Source organism: Tupaia chinensis, unplaced genomic scaffold (assembly GCF_000334495.1).
Source record: "Tupaia chinensis unplaced genomic scaffold, TupChi_1.0 Scaffold000196_1, whole genome shotgun sequence".
NCBI classification, from domain to species: domain Eukaryota; kingdom Metazoa; phylum Chordata; class Mammalia; order Scandentia; family Tupaiidae; genus Tupaia; species Tupaia belangeri.
Window position 1 is genome coordinate 2506248 of NW_006159671.1, and position 19638 is coordinate 2525885.

General features: G+C 37.9%; 1 protein-coding gene across 2 annotated transcripts in view; it reads left to right on the top strand.

Annotated features, from left to right (window-relative positions):
* The window catches only part of SLC17A6 (solute carrier family 17 member 6), a 45882-nt gene that overhangs the window by 22322 nt on the left and 3922 nt on the right, over window positions 1-19638 (top strand). For both annotated transcript variants that reach the window (XM_006146903.2, XM_027771206.1), the window contains exons 5-9: window positions 852-939; window positions 2433-2519; window positions 6653-6795; window positions 10613-10762; window positions 18249-18381. In XM_006146903.2, the coding sequence (XP_006146965.1) occupies window positions 852-939; window positions 2433-2519; window positions 6653-6795; window positions 10613-10762; window positions 18249-18381 (601 nt within the window). The remainder of the gene's footprint in view (window positions 1-851; window positions 940-2432; window positions 2520-6652; window positions 6796-10612; window positions 10763-18248; window positions 18382-19638) is intronic.

Below are 19638 nucleotides of genomic sequence, written 5' to 3' on the forward strand. Positions count from 1 at the left end.
CATGAGAAAAGTTAGGCAGTCAAATATTTTGTTTATCAAGGATATAAAACTACAACAACAAAAATAAGCATTTTGTTAATGTGTCATGTTAATTTCGAGTTTGACCTTTGTTAGTGGTAACCTTGACTTAGTATCTTTTGGGAGTTTTATATCAAGTCCCTTTTGAATCTTGGTATGTGTCTTCACTGAAACATTTCACTGAATAGATTCTGGGAGCAGTCTAATGATTGACTCTTGCTTTATCAGCCCGAGGATTTTGAAATAGCACTTAGAAACCTGAGTTTGGTCTACTTACTGTCCCTTCTCTTTTCAGGAAGTATGGTGGGTATAGATAAATATGATGAATATGAAATATTAAGACACTGAAAAACAAAAACTTCTCCCTCCCCAACAAAAAAGAAAAAAATATGATAGAGTCAAAATAATAGAAAGACTAATTATTTTGAAGGTCTAAATTCTAGATACTACTGTTAGGCAGAGTAAACCCTAAGGATAAAAATTTTTCCTTCCCTCCCCTTGGATAAATTCCGTACATTTAGTAGTCACCAAGTTTAATGCCTCATAAAAAGATCTCCCAAATTTCTCAAAAACTGTTCAGAATGGCAGATGAATTAATTAATATAGGGCCTTTTCTTTTGCCTTAATCAGGTGGAGGGAGACTTGAAGGGTGGGGCAGATTTGCAGAGTTTACGAAAGGACTTCGTGTCTTCTGACGTCTGGATTGAAAACTTGTAAAAACAGCAGCTTTCCCTAAAACCTTGTGACCGTCCTATAGGAAAGAGAGTCAAAGCAAAGATGCGATTATTTTCTGGTGAGCCTGACTCCTCAATGGTGATATTTATCTTACACAGGGCGTCACCTACCCTGCTTGTCATGGGATATGGAGCAAATGGGCCCCTCCCCTGGAGAGAAGCAGGTTGGCCACCACGTCCTTCTGTGGTGAGTACTATATGAGTGGAGTGATGGCGGAGGAACGTTCAAGAACAACCTGGATAAGAATGCAAAGTTTGGTCAACTCACTTAAAAAAACCAGCTGGGTTTTGTGTGGTATGCCTTTGGGCGTGGATGCTAAGATGGTTGACCACTATTTCAATTTGTTTTATTCTTAGTAATCTCCTCGGATCTTCTGTTTCTTCTTGTGCTGTGTATTTGTCGAGGAGTTGATCTGTTTCAGTCGCATTTTTAAATATATTCATGGGTGATTTTTACAATATGCTTTCATTATTTTTTCAAGAACTTAAGTATTACTTATTTTAGCTAGACATGAAAATAGACAAGACAAACAATACAGATTTTAAACACTTTTATAATGATGAAAATATAAATAAAGATATGTGTTATAAAAAATAATTTTATTGAATACTATGTAAACCTAAAGCCTAGTAGTTAATTAGAATTAGTATCTAATACAATAGGATGATAGTGGACAAAATTGGTGAAATCCTAATCATAGGTAGACTATAGAAAAATAACTATTATTAGAATTAATAGTATCTTTAACTGCTCTCCTAAATACTGTTGCCATTATTTTCTGTTTATGAAAACTTTCATTTTAGGGAACAAAACTAGCCTTACGACTTATTTTAGGAAATAAAACTAATAAACATTTCAAAAATCTTGCTTCCCAACTTTTAAGGCTTAGAGTTCTTTCTACTCATCTTAAATAACTTTGGTTCATTACTGGCTTGTAAAATATCCTAAAACAATCAATGTGATTTAAGGTCGTTTTTGTGTGTGTGCGTGTCTTTCATCTCTATACCAAAGTATTAAGACAATAAAGCAGTTTCATTCCAAATCAGATGATGTGAGACTATCTGCCCACTTTACAATTCAGGGTGGAACCACTGCAAATAACCCTGTCACAAGGAAATTAAGGCTGCTGTGATTTCTCTTTGTGTTTAAGCCATAATGTAAACTTAGCAGTGTTATTGCCTACGGGTTGAATTTACGAGCATTTGGGCTTAAATCCTAGGCTGTAAACATTACAATTTCTCTAGATTACCATTTCTCTCTATACCTCCTAGACATTATATTCACAATCACCTTTGATAAACTTGAAAACAAAATGAGAAAATGCACACAAAGCTAAATCTGCATTACTCTGCTACTAGGAAACACATGTTTCCAATATACAGAATAGATTTCCAGTATTTGCTTGTCTGGTTAGCATTGGCCCAGCCAGCACTCGGACAGAACACACACCAGCCAGCCTGGCTCTTTAATTTTAGATCTCTGTTGTCTTGGGTAGGTAGGTGTCTTGGGTATTGAGTAGTCCTGTGTTCCTGTGTATGTACAGAGGGATATGCATGTGTTTGGTAGAGTGGATGTTTACGGGTGTGAGTGCCCATCACTTCAGTGTGCAAGAGTGTGTTTGTGAGATGGAGTGAAGAATTTGTTTCACCTCCCTTCCTCCCATCCTCCCTATGCTTTAGGTTCCTATGCTGGAGCTGTGATTGCAATGCCTTTAGCCGGCATTCTTGTGCAGTACACAGGCTGGTCTTCAGTGTTTTACGTCTATGGTAAGTTACATTTTTATACAGTTGTATTAATCAAATTATGCACAGGCCAAAAGAAAAGTGGTTGCAGAAAGCCAACTAGATCTCTAAATATACTTCTGTGTTTACTCACTTATTTTCTCCTATTAAAGGGAAAGTAAACCAGTCAATTTCATAGAGTAGAGTGTTAATAGAGCAAATCTTAACACAATTTAAATCGGGCAGTTGTCCCCGGACTTCCTGACCACTCTGGCCAGCCTCGTGGTCAACTTGGCATGTAAGTCAGCAGAACAGGAATGCGTCCTACAAAAAGTGGAAGTGAGGGAATGAGGTAGAGAAATCATTGGTTACATTTTGAAGCTTGGCACGATGCCTGTGATTGACTGAAGCCTAGCTGCTATGATTGGCTGTAATTTAGCAACCAGCTCAGAAAAATAGCCTAACATGTACGATTTTGGCTTATCTATAGGAATCAAAATGTGGGAGTACAACGGCTGGTTTAGGCCAAAATAGCTTAATTTAATACTCCCTTTAGGAATCCTTTCCTTAAATTCTGAGAAGGTCAAGGAAAATATTTTTATCTGTTATTTTCCATACATTGCTATTTCTTATTTTAAAAGCAATCTCATTGCTAATGGAAACTTTATAATATGTGAAATATATGTCCTTGGTTATGAAAAAAAAATGAAGGTGTCTCAGGATGAAAAGCTGGTGAGGAGGAAAGAGCGGGGCACCCGCCTCTCTGTTCTCTTTATTGCGTTCTTGGTCATTTCCCTGACTCACCTCAAGACTGAGTGGGGTGGAAAGCTGGAAGGCAGCGCTAGTGCTAAGGCAATGATTCAATTTGGTGATAAAATGTCAGTAGTCAGCTGCTGAAAAAAAAATATCTTTGCCCTAGTTTCCCGGGCATCAAAGGTAATTAAGCCCCTACAGCGAAATAAAAAATGAAACACTAAGTCTAAACACCCTTTATGTTCACTTTTTAACAAGAAGCTGAAAGCTTACCACCTCAAACTACCCTAAAAGCCTTTCTAGGACAGATGTTTTAGTAATGAGGAAAAGAGAAATGTAAGAAAGCTGGAGTCCAGCTGATATTGCCACTGATTAATACCTTCTTCGGTCATGACGTGAGGATCTGGAAGATTGATGAGATCATGCCATAGAACTGGATCTGGCGACTTCCAGATTTGCCCAGCTCATTTCCAATTCTGAAATATTCTCATCAGAGCAAATGCTTATGCCCACAGAATATTATTAATGTTACTTTATAGTAGGGGCTCATTTTATGGCTAAAAAACCACAAATGGATTCGGGATCCATGAATGTCATAAACTGTAAGCTATATATGTATTTGTGCATACATTATTTCCCTAGGGAAATCTTATTCATCTGATTGTAATGAACACTTTTCATTAGATTTTCAAGAATCTGTAATTCAGCAAAGTTTAATCATGCCTGGCATGATTTTTAAGTCACCAGGTCTAGGACTTGAACTGTGGTTGGCGATGTGGGAGTCCCACCATCTGCTAGCCCCTACATAACCTGCGACTAAGGTAAAAATACTAATGTAAACCAGGGACTTATTAAAACCAGTCTCATTATTCCATTATATCTTATTTGATATTCTAGTTGAATGACACAAATTCCAAGTAGAAACATTAGATAATTTGAAAATATATCATAGCGTTTGCTTCCTTGCTGCATATAACTAAATTGGGCCTTGGACCATGTATTCAATATTCATATTTTAAAAATGAATGAGATAAGACCTGTCCAGTGAAGTAAGTTAAAAAAGATATTGCATGGGGACCAGAGGATGGCATGGTGGTTAAGGTGCTGGACACTCCCACATGGCCAACTATGGTTAGAGTCCTGGAGGTGGGGACTTGCTTTCTCACTTTCCCTCTCTCTCTTTGTGTCTCTCTCTGGTCAAATTTTAAAAAAGTAATAAATGCATAAATAGAATTAAATCATTCTTTTAAAAATGAAAAAAAAAAAAAGATATGGTAACAGAGGCCAGCAGGTGGTATGGTGGTTAGGTGCTGGACTCTCACATGGCCTATTCAGCTTGAGTCCTGGAATCTGTGGTTTGGGACTCACATCTAGCGCATGTGTGTGCACGCCCAAAATTCCAAGAGGAAAATGGAGAAGGGACTGCAGCATGGCCATCCCCCTTGGGGGGGCCCTTTCACTATCTTTCTGTCTTTCTCTGGCAAGTGCACGTGCTCTATGGCAAAAACCTTAAAAAAAGAAAAGAAAAAGATACTGCATAGAAAGTAATTAGTAGAATGTCTGGCCCGTGAGATGATTTCAGTTAGTGGTAATGACAATTATTACAACATCACAAGGGATGTTTTATGTTCAGTGCCTATTTTGGGCCATCCACTGAGCTGGTTGATTTTTATATTGTCTTCAACTTTTCATTGCCACGATGCCACAAAAAATGAATTTTTATCCCATTTTGTAGTGGAGTTACTGTTGGTTGATAATGACTGGACCCAGCCAGGATTTCAATCTGTGGAAGACATGTTCTGTTACCTCCAAGTTAGATCAATTCTCACACACCATCTGACCCCAAATCACGTCGGCTACCATGTTCAGTAACTAAAAGGAACAGGGCACATCAGAAGTTCAGATATGGCTTATTACCTGTTGATGATGGCATGTATAGCATTCTCAACTAGATTGGTCTGAGAAGTATTTCATGATGGGTAAAGTCTTTTTACAAGCAAAATGAGAAATAGTGATTGTTTAAAAAATAATTAGAACAATAATAATAATAATTGGGAAAAATATTGAAAAGATATTGAAGAATGAAGTGGGGAGATTAATGTCTCTGTATTGACTGACATGCATGGCATTCCCTTTTTTTTTTTTTTTTTGAGAGGTTTTTGCTATAGGGCGCGTGCGCTCGCCAGACAGAGAAAGACAGAGAGACAGAAAGCAGGAAATCACCCCCCAGGGGGGGTGACCACGCCGCAATCCCTTCTCCTCCATTCTCCTCTCGGGATCTTGGGCACGCATGTACATGCGCCCGGCGTGAGTTTAAGCCACCGGGTCTGGAACTCGAACCACGGTCGACTACGTGGGAGTCCAGCGACATAGCCATTACGCTAACTGCTGGTCCCGCATTCCCTTTTGAAAAAGCAATGCAATACACTGTAAAGTTATATGCAATCCAATGTAATAAAAATAAGATTATAATGATAATAAAAAAATAAATTAAAAAAATAAGTGACACACTTTTTAGGGGCTGTGGAGGAGGAAAATGTATGTGGGGACCAGGAGCATTCACTCACAGTCCCCCAGGGACAAAGAGAACAGTATGAGGGAAAAATGAAATGGCCAACTGCTGGGAAACCAGAAAAAAATCACTTGAAATTCTTTCTACTATTAATGCTTACAGATGTCTACTGTACAAGAAGGATATGTGTTAATGGTGAGAGTGCTAAACAAAGAAAGGAATGAAAAGGGACTTGCAAACATTCTATTGCCTTGGCACTTATAACTGTCATGTGCCCCAAGAATGATCAATAGGCAATAGTATGTGGTGGATATAACAAGGTGTGTAATCACACGAAGTGTTAAATGTTACACACTAATTACAGAGGCCCATTTATTCATGCAGTTTAGCCACTGGGGCTCAAATAATCTTATATTTTATGTAATAGTCTATTTACTAGATCTGGGAAATGCTAATGGGGGGAGGAAAATGAGCATTTCTTTTCTCTGGAAATGCAGATCACTGTCATGTATTTAAAGCAGGCAAATAAGAAAGATTCTTTGAGGACAGGAATTTTATCCTGGTCATTGTATTTCTTATGCCTAGCAGGGAACCAGGCATAGGATCTGCTCAGTAAATATTTGCTTGGTGTGTGAATACCTTCCGAGTGACACCATTGAATGATGATAGTCTCTTATGTGCTGTCTAATGGAGACAGAGAGATAAAACCAAAGGGAAAATCTTCAGGGAGCTTGAAGTCTAGTGCAAAAGACTAGACGAGATGGCTAAAGTCAATTGGAAAAACATAAGCTTCCGTTCTCCCACAGAAGGTGTTTGTGATGAGATTATCCATTTTTTTCCTGCACACGACTGTTAAATGAAGTTATTTTCAATGGCTTTCTTTGACTCCCTCCTTTTGAACCATTGTTTGCAGGAAGCTTTGGAATGGTGTGGTACATGTTCTGGCTTTTGGTGTCTTACGAGAGCCCTGCAAAGCACCCTACTATTACAGATGAAGAACGTAGGTACATAGAAGAAAGCATTGGAGAGAGTGCAAATCTTTTAGGTGCAATGGAAGTAAGAACTTTATTATGGTGTATATTCCTATTTTTATTCCCCATCTCACATCCCCATTGACCAAACTATTTTACAAGTTCTTATTCAACAAAACTAAGTTGGTACCAAGCATGATTTCTTTTTTGTCCATTCACACTCCATAACTTATTCAGGAATGGTTGCCACTTCCGCCATCTGTAATATTTTTCTTCCTCTATCTTTTCCTAAGCATCTTAAAATGTGCCCTGGATTATAGCTATGACTACAAACCTAAGAAAGTCAATATACTTCATAATTTTTAAAAATTTAACCAATATTTGTTAATTTTGAATTGTAGGAAATTCTCAGTCATGAGAAGTGTTATTTTTCGTTTACTGAATATGCTAACTGTAGGCTTTACACATGTGTATTTATGTTACATGCAGTTTAGAAAATACTGAAACGTCAGAATGTCAAAAAGAGACAGCTGACATGAGAAATATTCTTAATCACTTTATTGATGAAATATCTTCATCTTAGTATTATTATTATGAATGATCTCTGGCAGACAGAGAGAAAGGACTATGCCACTTAGCCAGGAGTTCAGGATATGAAGTTTACAGCAGTGTTTAAGGAATTTGGCTTGGGGCCAGGGCCAGTTTCTTTCAGTGTTCTGGGCAACAACCTAGACACCTTTAATGGTGCTTGGAGTTGTTCAAGAGCCCTGTTTGGTTCATACCTGGTGGATAAAACATGCAGTTTGCCGGGTCACAGAGTGATCATCAGGTCAATGCGTGATGTGTTTCTCCATCAGAACACAGAGAGCAGGGGACTCTAGGACCCTACATAGGAGCATCCGTTCAGAGACCCAGCACACAGATGCAGCAATTGTCAACATCTCACTATGTGTATTTAACTTTGCTTTGCTGAAACATTGCAAAGTAAATGAATCATCAAAACATTTGACCCTTGCATACTTCACATACCTCTCTAGAATAATTAGAATAGACTCCTTCATAATCTCTGTATTACTATCACACCTAACACAATTAAAACTAATTTTCTAACAGCATGTGATTCACCCAACCCATATTCTAATACCTAGTCTATATTCATGCTTTTTTGGAGCTATTTGTTTTGAGTGGCAATCCAGTTAATAATCAGACATTGATATCTGATTGTCTATGATGTCTCTTAAATCCGTTTTGTCTCTTTATAAATATATTTAAATATAGCATGCAAAAAAATGTACAAATCATCAATAGCTTGATGAATTTTTATTAAGTTATCACACTTGTGAAAGAAACAACATGTTCACTACATAGAATCTGAACAGCTTGACCTTAAGCTGGTTTCTGACTTCCAATAATTTTTTAAGGCATAAAATGAGATACTTTCCTGTTACATTTAAGGTGCTTTACCACCTACTTTTAAAGTTCTTAGGGGAAATGACCTTGGTATGAAATAATGAACACTTTTTCAGCCAGAAAAACTTATTTACTCCTAATGATATCTGAAGTCATGATTCATTCCTTATACAAATATAATACCATAATGCAGACATCTTTATCCTTGGTCTTTTTTTTTTTTTAATATGCCAGAAGGTACATGTGCTTGCTGGAGAGAGAGCGAGATAGAGATAGAGAAAGAGAAAGCAACTCCATGGAGGATGGTCACACCACAATCCCTTCTCTTCCATTTCCCCTTCCTTTCAGGAGTTTTGGGCACACACACACATACATGCCTAGAATGCTTCTCAAATCATTGGTTCTGGGACTTGAACACACAGTGGCCACGTGGGATCAAACCATCTTCACCATACCACTAGTTGGCCCATTGATAATTTTTCATTAACTATGAAATAAATACATTCATCTGGTACCAGTTCCCTACAACACAATGCATTTTTAACAAAACTTTTGTTTTTTAATTGCTTGAGAGGTGTGTGTGCTCACAAGAGATGGAGATAGAGAAAGAGAATGGGAGAAAGCACCCCCATTTCTCCACCCTGTAGGCACTGGGCACACTCATGCACACACACCGGGAGTGTATTTTTATGTTGCTGGGGCAAAATTCAAATGCTGGTCAATCATGTGGGACTGGCTCCCTTAACCACTAGGCTACAAGGCTGTCCAACGTGGTCCTTTTTCAATTCATCAGTGATGTTGTCATTAGAAACTTTTACCAAACCACAGTACTCACTACTTATTATTAGAAAGAGTTTCATTTTTGTTGTTTCCTTTTTGCCTTGAATAGGTTATTTTCTTAAATATCACCACTGTGTAACTTCCTACTATGTTATGTTTAAAATGATCTTTAAAAGGTTAATTATAGTCACTGCTTAATACTAGACAATTCTGATGCTCTGAATCAGGAACAATTGTAGAACCCATGTGGAAATGTTTGCCTGGCCTAGCCTAGGTGGCGTAGTTGATAGCGTACTTGTCTACCAAGCTGGAAGACTCGTGGCCACTGGAGGGTTAGGATCCCTGTCTGGTGGACCTGAAACAGGCCCGGCATGTGCTCAATGCCTCAAATCCTGGCAAACTGGAGGAGCTGGGGGAAAGGGGCTTTTGGTACAACCAGGCCCATTTAAGGCTCTCTCCCTTTATCTCTATTCCCCCCTCAGGCATGCACTCTATGTAATGAATAATAATAATAATAACATTGCCTCCCTGTTTAGTAATTTGGTCAGGTTAAAGATCCCCTGCTAGAAGGCCAGCAGGTAGTGTGGCGTGGCGGTTAAGGCAACTGAATATCATATGGCCAACTCTGAGGTTCAAGTCCTGGATCCCGGTGGTTTGAAAAATACACTAGGCACGTGTGCGTGCGTGCCCAAAATCCTGAGCAGAAAATGGAAGAGAATAGATTGCAGCATTGCCATCCTCTCAGGGAGTGACTTCTGGTTTTCTCTTTCTCTTCTTTCTCTCTGCCTGTCTTCAGTGAGCACATGCTCCCTACAGAGAAAGCAAAAAATCTCCTGCTAGCATTAAACAAAGTTATTAGGCTATTGTTTTCTTACCAAATAGTGTTTTCATATTCAAAATGAGTAATTGAGAAAATATCTGCGAATATGAGCACTATCTTAAGGTCTAAAAATAGTAGTCTAGGGGGAGAATACTTGCTTTTATATTTGCACGTATACAGGATCTGTAAGTACGCTAGGTTTAATTTTTTAAAGGTGTCATAGGAAAGTCAATCATGTTGCTCGTTAATTTCGAATGCCTTGAATATCGTAAATAACCAGTTATCGTGGGCCTAGGGCATGATGGCTGGCCAAATGCTTTACCGCAGCTGCATAGCAAGTCGCTTGTACAGAACCTTGCCCTCGGTGTCACAGAATTTATATCAATATCCATTAGCTATCATGAGAACTCATAGGGGGTAGTGGAATAATTGGCTTCAGCTAGGGTACTGAATACTGCACTTGTAGTTTTATTTTTATCCTTCTTCTCCCAAGCGTATTAAATTTCCAACATTTTAAATCAAATATTTTGGACATCACAAGGCCACTAATTTGGCAGTAAGCTTTACAAAAAAATAAAGGCTCAAAATCTTAGAAATTAAGATCTGAGAGTGCTTTTGGAATTAATTGTCTATAAATATGGACACTTACATATTCGTAAAGCTGGAACAATAATCAGAAGTGTCTGATGTCTTAGTTACTTTCTTTTCTCTTCCTGTGTCATTCATGTAACTAACGTTAACTGGGTGGTTGTAATGACCAGTCATGACCTTTTGCCTGTCCCCTTGTCATGCCCTATCATGTACATCTTGAAAATGTAAAGCATGCATTATTCCCATTTAAATTAAAAAATATTTTTAAAATTATTAAAACAATTGTCATTTGGGATTTTAGAAATTCAAGACTCCATGGAGAAAATTTTTTACATCTATGCCTGTCTATGCAATAATCGTTGCAAATTTCTGCAGAAGCTGGACTTTCTATTTGTTGCTAATTAGTCAGCCCGCTTATTTTGAGGAAGTCTTTGGATTTGAAATCAGCAAGGTATGTAAAAACTCTTGTTATTTAATGGTGGATGATTTCTGTATTTAGGCAAATATTCAGTTCTCTTGCCAAGATTTTTACTGTCTACATTTCATGAGTTATTCATTTACTCACTCAACAGATAGCTGCTGGGAAATAGAGACTAAGTCAAGTACTTGAGCATCAACTATTAGTTGTCTGCTAGCAATTGCTCTCTGGGGGACCAGCAGTTGGCGTAATGGCTATGTTGCTGGACTCCCATGTAGTTGATCATGGTTCAAATCCCAGACCTGGTGGTTTAAACTCACGCTGGGCGCTTGTGCGTGTGTGCCCAAGATCCTGAGAGGAGAATGGAGGAGAAGGGATTGTGGCGTGGCCATACCCCTGGGGGGGATGATTTTTCACTTTCTGTCTCTCTGTCTTTCTGGTGAGCACATGTGCCCTATAGCAAAAACCTCTAAAAAAGAAAGAAAGAAAGAGAGAGAGAGAGGGAGAGAGAGAGAGAAAGAAAGAAAGGAAGAAGGAAAGAAATTGCTCTCTGGTTTTGGGGATGCAGGAATACAGATTAACTTGTGTCTTTATGAAACTTACATGACAAACGGATTGAGCAGCAGTGTAGCTTTTTCCCTGTAAATAAACATCACGTCCTTTAAGTCTGTGTCTGTGGTCAGACTGTAACAGTGAACAAGAAAGTATTTTGTTCCAAAGGAATCATACCCAGATGATTATCAGCCTAACTCTTCTTTGGTTTTCTCAGAAATTTGTCCAGCTAAAAGATAGAAGGATAACAAAAAGAAACATCTGAAAATATTCTTCCATTCTGTTCATGTGATTGATCAATTTCACAAGCATGTGTTGAATACATAAAGATTTATTTTAGATTCAGTAATTAACATGATTGTTTGTGCCCCGTAAATATTCACAGCTTAGTTGTATAGACTAAAGAAAAAAATAAAATAAAAAAAAACAATTATAGCACTGCATGCAAAATGCCACAGACATGTCTTCATAATTATGAAAATACAATTACTTTAAATTTTTTCTCTCAAGATAAAATGCATATGAGAGTATTACTTTATATTTACATAGGAATTTGAAGTTTTGATGATCTTTTCTTAATCTGAAAATGGTTGTGAAATAATTATGTTAAGCTGATAGCATATAACCCCCCAAATATGTATAATGTTACTCATTTAACTAATTATATTTCATTCTTAATACCAAAAAATAATTAGGTTGTAGAAGGATATTTACTGACATGAACAAATATTTATTTTGCATTGCAAATTTTAAAAACAGATTTCGAGTCTTGGACCTGGTGGCTTGTTTTCTCACTCTCTCTCTCTCTTTCTCTCTATGACCCTCTCAGATCAAATTAAAATAAATAAAATTAAATAAAATAATAATTCTTTTAAAAAAACAGTATACATGATATGATGCTCTCTGAGTGTGTGCACATACACACACACACACACACACACACACACATGTGCACACTTGTCTGTGTGGAGGCAGGTAAATCATTACAAACCTGAGTAGCAATTTTGCCACAGGGGTCAAGAACATAGAGCATATTCATATACACAAAACAAATTCCATATGGTTGCTACAAAAATGGTATTGGGTATCTCTCTTATAATGATTGATTTAATTTTTTTTCATTTTATTTATTTATAATTTCTCATTTTTCCTTAATAAACATTTAACTTTTAAAAAAACAGAAAAGAGAAGGTCCTTTCATATTCATGAACAACCTTGTTTTGTCAACCTATTGAAGAAGCCATAATGTCTATTGAACCGATGAGGAAACAGAAAACAGAGAAAGCATTTAGACTGTCTTAACGCTATGCTGTAAGTGACAGAATCAAGCTTAGGCCTAGCTCCTTTGATTTCTACTTCAGTTTATTATGCTGTTTAAATTTAGGCAAATGATATGTCCATTCAAACATTTAGCGAGTATTTGCTGGACCCCGTTTCTGTGCCAAGCCCTTCGCTGGGTCCTGAATACACGCATTTCTGCTGACAGCGGCCCTGCCATCTCTCTTCATGTCATTCCGTAAGTCCAGCTGGGCTTACTATTCATATTATGTCTCCACTTGAAAGACTCTCTGAGACCCGGGACTGAAGAAACCCTGAGTTTGGGAGTAGCTATTCTAAGAGCCCTTTTGTAATCCCTGTTTCTAAGGAAACTGCGTCCTCTATCTCTGAGAAGAATGACCGTGTTCGACAGGGCTCTTCCCTCTGGAGCTGATCAAACAGTGCAGCGTAGCCTTTGGGAGCCCTGAGAGGTGTTAGACTTCTCAACAAAAGCTGCTGGAGGTGTGAGTCCATTTTCCTAATCTAGGACAGAGATGATACTGGGTGGCTATTAACAAAGTCAGGTTTCATGGGGACAGTGAAGGACCCAGCCGATGGTAATGACACCATGAGGTCATTCCAGCCCTGCATTTCAATTAATTGAAAGTTCCTGAGTAAATCGAAGCTGTTTTATAAAAGATAAATCTAGTAACCGAATGGCTTGATTTATTTGGTTTACCTATTATCTTTTTAACTAAAATTGTGGATAGTTTCTACACACATACAGATTGGGCGGAAGGTTTTGATGAGACTGGTTGAAAAAGAAATCTCTAACTTAAAGTAAGCGAGGAAGTGATGCAGGACAGAGAGCGTGTGTTTTGGATCTGGGCTGATGTGGTTCTGCATCCAAGCTCTTCAACTAAGGTCTGCTGCATACCTTGGGCTGGTTTTTGCATAATTAACAGCTTAATTTTTTTGCATTTATAAATAATGATGTCAATGTTATATTTCAAAAATACAGAAACATTTAAGTGAAATAAAATATTTGCATGAAAGGTCATTCTCCCTTAGTTAAATTGGGTATCTTACAGCTAGAAACCACAGGTGCAAACGTATAATCTTCATTCTGGGTATACTGACTCAGGTAAGGTAGAACTAATAATATTATATTATATAGAGAACTATTATATGTTACATTATACTATACATGTATGCAATTAATTAACTTGCATATTAGTTAACTTATGCTTATGTTCTATTAGTCCATGCTGCACTGTAAAAGATGCCAGCCTATTGAGAATGGCATGTCAGGGGAACCGCACCGCCAGGACTAACCAGCACGTTGGAAATTCGGATGCTGGGGTCCGGCAAATGAGAGGAGACTTTGGTGCCACTTGAACTTCATATTTAAGGGATGGGAATAGCAGTGTGGGGGGCTGCTCTTTGCTGCTATACTGCTTGCCAGTGTCTGAGGAGGATGTGGATCAGACGGAGAGAGGTGCGTTTCCGATTGTGACCCAGGGAAGCTAGAGGAGGATGTGCAAAATCTAATGACTGAGGTTTCTATAAAGAATCAGTCAGATGGAAATTCAAAACCTTTAACCTTGAGACCAGCAGATGGCTGGCTATTTTGCTGGACTCCCACTTAGTCAACCCTGGTTTGAATCCTGGATCAGGTGGCTTAAAATGCATGCCAGGCACGTGTGCATACGTGCCCAAGATCCTGAGAGGAGAACTGAGGAGAAGGGATTGCAGGTGTGGCCAACTCCCTGAGGAGTGATTTCTCGGTTTCTGTCTGTCTCTCTGGCAAGTACATGCACCCTATAATGAAAATCTCTCTCAAAAACAAAACAAAACAAAACTCGAACCTACTCTTCTGAAACAATAAGGCAAGGAGCAAACTGCTGTACAATCATCATAAATAATGGTACTGTAGGAAGGTTTTGATCGTCCTTAAACCTGTCAAATGATTGCTCACAATAAATCACCGAAAGCTAAGAAGACAGTAGAACATCTTTCATGAAGTCTTGAGACTTCTGTGGCTCTGTTGAGGCCACACACAGAATATATCTAAATAGTACCTAAGGTGTTAGGAGTTTCAGTACCCTCAGATGTGAAGTCAGTGGAGTGAAATATTTCAATCGGTGGACTAATGTATTAAAAAACTTCCGTCTCTCATGAAGCCCTACACTGTTAACTCCTGGTGTTTCCTACAGTGCTTTGTACATATCCTTTGCTGAAAGAGTGAAAAATTAATTAACCATAGCTTTATTATTTTTCCTTATCCAAAGCAATCAATATGATTATTTGAATAGATAATAAATAAAAATGTTATGTTCAGTTTGAGAAATTTCCAGATATCTCAGATACTAAGTCAAAATACAGGCCAACTAAGTGGACTTTAGGAAACATAGTTAACTCCCCAGTTTTTGTCCTGCCATTATGAATATCAAAAGCCTGTCATGTAATTCTACATAAATCCTATGAATTCTATGCAATCTTAACATGGTGTGCTTCAGGATATGTTTTGTTCAATGGCTGATTGCTTGAAACATATCTATGATACTTTATAATAATAATAATAATAATAATAATAAACTGTATTCCTTTTTTAAAAAATTTCCAGAAGACGTGTGCAAGAGAGAGAAAGAGAATGAGAAAGCACCCCCCTCCATGGGAGAGGGTCATGCTGCAATACCTTCTCCTCCGTTTCTCACTCCTGTCAGGTGTGTTTCTCAAGTCTCTGAGTCCAGAGCTCTGTATAGCACAGTTGGCTTGGTACTGTTCATTTGCCCCGACCACCACGACTCTGGCAGGCCCTGGTACTACTCCTTTCAAACATGATACTGTTGACGTTAATGTCAGTTTACCTTCTCTCTTAATTTACTTTGTATTTGCTGAACACTTACTAAATACCAGGTTTTGAAATAAGCTAAGCACATTCATATGTGTGGTCTAATCTTATTTGCTTTTTGCTTCTCAGCTGGTAGTGGGGTTTTTTTGGCATCATTTATCTTTATTTTGAAAACTTCTAAATTAAAGGAAAGAATTAACCATACTTCCTCCTTTTAGTTATGAGCTACACTTTAAAGACCAAATAATTAATAATAAAAATTTGTCTTTATAGAAGTATTTCAGCTATTAAATAAACACGGAATGATTGAACTGGGTAAGCATTTTGTTACTCCTAAAAACATAAGGGACCTGGGCCATAGCCATCAATGGCTGCCAGCATCGCAAAGCAGAGACACCTTCTGAAGCTCAGGGCATCACTGCGAGATATCCTCACCAAGAAAACAGCCCAGAACCTGATGAAGCCTCTAACCTAGTCACTAATTTACAAAAAAATACAAGAGACAGAGGACACAGTGGTTCTAAGCTGAGGGGTTCAGAGCTTACTCCTTGGACTTGGGGAGAATTGTCTGAGAAGTTGACTCTGATCTTTGTTAACCCTTAACCCTTGTAAATCTCAGCTTCTTCATTTAATAGTGATAGGAAACTCTCATTAGGAGTAGAAGAGAGAAATAAATAGCCTGAATGTTTCTGCTATCTTAGAAGCATTCAGTGTCTTAGTTAAGCCTTACAACAACCCAGATCCATGGTTGTGGTTCCACACTGTACTCTGCTGTAAAGCCAAACAAAATCCTTGTCCTTAACCTTCAATAATCGAGCTGGAAAGCATGTTTAAACACAAACGATCAACTCTTATTCAATACTTACCCTATGCCAGGAGCAGTGCTTCAAAGTATACTTAGTAAGAAACTTCCTTATATGGGGCCAGCGAGTGGTGTGGTGGTTAAGGTACTGGATTCCCACATGGTCAGCCATGGTTTAAGTCCTGGACCTGGTGACTTGCTTTCTGCCTTTTCCTCTCTCTCTTTCCCTCTCTCTCGGTCTCTGTGTGTGTGTGTGTGTGTGTGTGTGTGTCTGGTGAGTGCAAAAGCCATATAGCAAATTAAATAATAATAACAATGAATTAATTTAATTAAATTAAAAATTCCTTAACAAATAAACGAAAGAAACTTCTTTACATGTTTACACTCAGATCTGCTAAGGCCGTATATGTGAATTCCTTAACAAATAAACGAAAGAAACTTCCTTATATATTTACACTCAGATCTGCTAAGGCCGTATATGTGGTAATAGATAACTTAAATCCATTGAGTTTATACTTACTGCTTCAGTAGTACCTAGAGACACTGCCTTCACATAATTAATGGTTCAAGATGTGTGTTGAATTGATGCAGGTGAGTTAGATTATAGATTGGGCTATTTAGTACAAAATTAGTTTGAAAATTGTATATTGCTGCACAATGACAATATGATCAAATGTTTTTATCTGACGTAGAAATACTTAAAATTGAAAAACTGATCTACACTATTTGGGCTCTTTGCTATGGAAATTAAACCCACGTTAGATAGCTCATAAGAGATTTTTGAAATGGTAGTTGGCAGTTTTTAGCTTTATAAAAGATTTTAAAATGTGTTTTAAAATATAAACCTTTCAAAGTGGGTCAAATGTATTTTTCTCTCTTGTCCACCTCTTTCCCCTCTCGCGCTAATGATAAATGTGTACAAATGCACTTAATAATGATGCAAAATGGGCACACGAATGTGGATCACTCTGTAATAAGATTCAGAATAGTTGATTAAGAATCCACGATGATGGGAAACATTTCATTCTCAAAAAAAAATTCATTTTTTCTCTTCTTCCTGTTATTGGTAGTTCTGAACGTTAGATTTTTTTTTTTCCCATGGGGTCAAAAGGTGCCTAAGTATATGATCACAGGTGGAAAACGGGACAGAAATTGGGTATTGGCAGTTTTTCCATTTTCATTTGTGTGTGGACTTTTAATATAAATGCGGGGATTAAAGCATTAATGCAAGTCAAAATGTTTCGGTGAACAATTTTCAGCAGTTCATCTTTATAACAATTACAAATAAATTTTAAAATGTGTTTTAAAATATAAACCTTTTAAAGTAGGTCAAATGTATTTTTCTCTCTAGTCCACCTCTTTCCCCTCTTGCGCTAATGATAAATGTGTACAAATGCACTTAATAATGATGCAAAATGGGCACACGAATGTGGATCACTCTGTAATAAGATTCAGAATAGTTGATTAAGAATCCACGATGATGGGAAACATTTCATTCTCAAAAAAAATTCTTTTTTTATCTTCTTCCTGTTATTGGTAGTTCTGAACGTTAGATTTTTTTTTTTCCCCCATGGGGTCAAAAGGTACCTAAGTATATGATTGTGAGAGGAAAAATAGGGGACAGAAATCGGGTATTGGCAGTTTTTCCATTTTCATTTATGTGTGGATTTTTCATATAAATGTGGGAATGTAAAGCATTAATGCAAATCAAAATGTTTCAGTGAACAAGTTCCAGTAGTTCAACTTTATAATGATGATAAATAAACCTGTTAAATTTTTCTGGACAATGACAGCATTTGGATTTTTTTAAAACAAGTAAATTTCTTATTGATGGCAAAAAAAAAAATTAAAGGGAATATATATATATATTCCCTAAACTTAACTTTTGTCATTTATCTATGGTAGTTAATACTTATCCTAGAAATGAATAAGCAATCGTTTGAAATGAGTATTTTTCCTGACTTTGTCCATGAAGAGTAAATGCAGGATTCAGAACCACTGACTGACATTATTTATGGTCACGCGTATTACTCCTACTTTTTGTTTGTCATCAGGTTGGTATGCTGTCTGCTGTACCACACTTGGTAATGACAATTATTGTGCCTATTGGAGGTCAAATTGCAGATTTCCTAAGAAGCAAACAAATACTTTCAACCACTACCGTGAGGAAAATCATGAACTGTGGTGGTAAGTACCTCTGTGGCAGGTAGTAGATGCTCATAGTACACCATGTTCTCATGTATGTGAGAGAATAGCCTTTTATATGCAAATCAAATTATTTGGCTACAGTTTAATGTGTGTCTTAAGAATTTATTTAAAATCATTTTCTCAGGGCCAGGTTGTGGCAGGACAAGCAGCAGAACTCCCATGGGGAGGGTTCCAGGACCTCCCTAAGCACACCAGGCCCTTGGTCTGGGCAACCTGAGACTAGGGGAAGATCACAGAGTGAAGACCCTGTAGGATTGCTTATCTCTCTGTCGCTCTCTCATGGAAGAAATACATTTTTAAAAAGTAAAATCAGGGGTTGGCAGGCGGCATGGTGGTTAAGATGCTGGACTTTTGCAGGACTGTCTGCAGTTCCAGGACCTCCCTAAGCACACCAGGCCCTTGGTCTGGGCAACCTGAGACTAGGGGAAGATCACAGAGTGAAGACCCTGTAGGATTGCTTATCTCTCTGTCGCTCTCTCATGGAAGAAATACATTTTTAAAAAGTAAAATCAGGGGTTGGCAGGCGGCATGGTGGTTAAGATGCTGGACTTTTGCAGGACTGTCTGCAGTTCGAGTCTTGAACTTGGTGACCTGCTTTCTCATTTTCCCTCTTTCTCTCTTTCTGGTCAAATTAAAATACTAATAATGGTAATAATAAAATTAAATAAATCTTGGGGACCAGCAGATGGCATAATGGTTATGTTGCTGGACTCCCATGTAGTTGACCGCATTTTTAATTCCTTAGTCCCAGACCTGACAGCCTAAAACTCACGCTGGGCACATGTGCATGCCTGCTCAAGAGGAGACTGGAGGATGAAGGGATTGTAGTGTGGCCATACTCCCTTGGTATGTGCTTGCTGCACATGCATCCTATAGCAAAAGTAAATCTCTCTCAAAAAATAATTAAATCAATCTTTAAAAATGTAAAATCATATTCCCATTTTCCTAAATTTTGTAACTCTTAATTCTAAGTAAACTGTAATAGTGTCATTTGCATTTATTATAACTAGTAGAACCTTTCTCACAATTAAAACTTTAGATTGTTTTGGGAACCAGCAGTTAGCGTAATGGCTATGTTGCTGGACTCCCACGTGGTCGACCGTGGTTCACATCCCAGACCCGGTGGCTTAAAACTCACGCCGGGTGCATGTGCGTGCGTGCCCAAGATCCTGAGAGGAGAATGGAGGAGAAGGGATTGCGGCGTGACCATCCCCCCTGGGGGGTGATTTCTCGCTT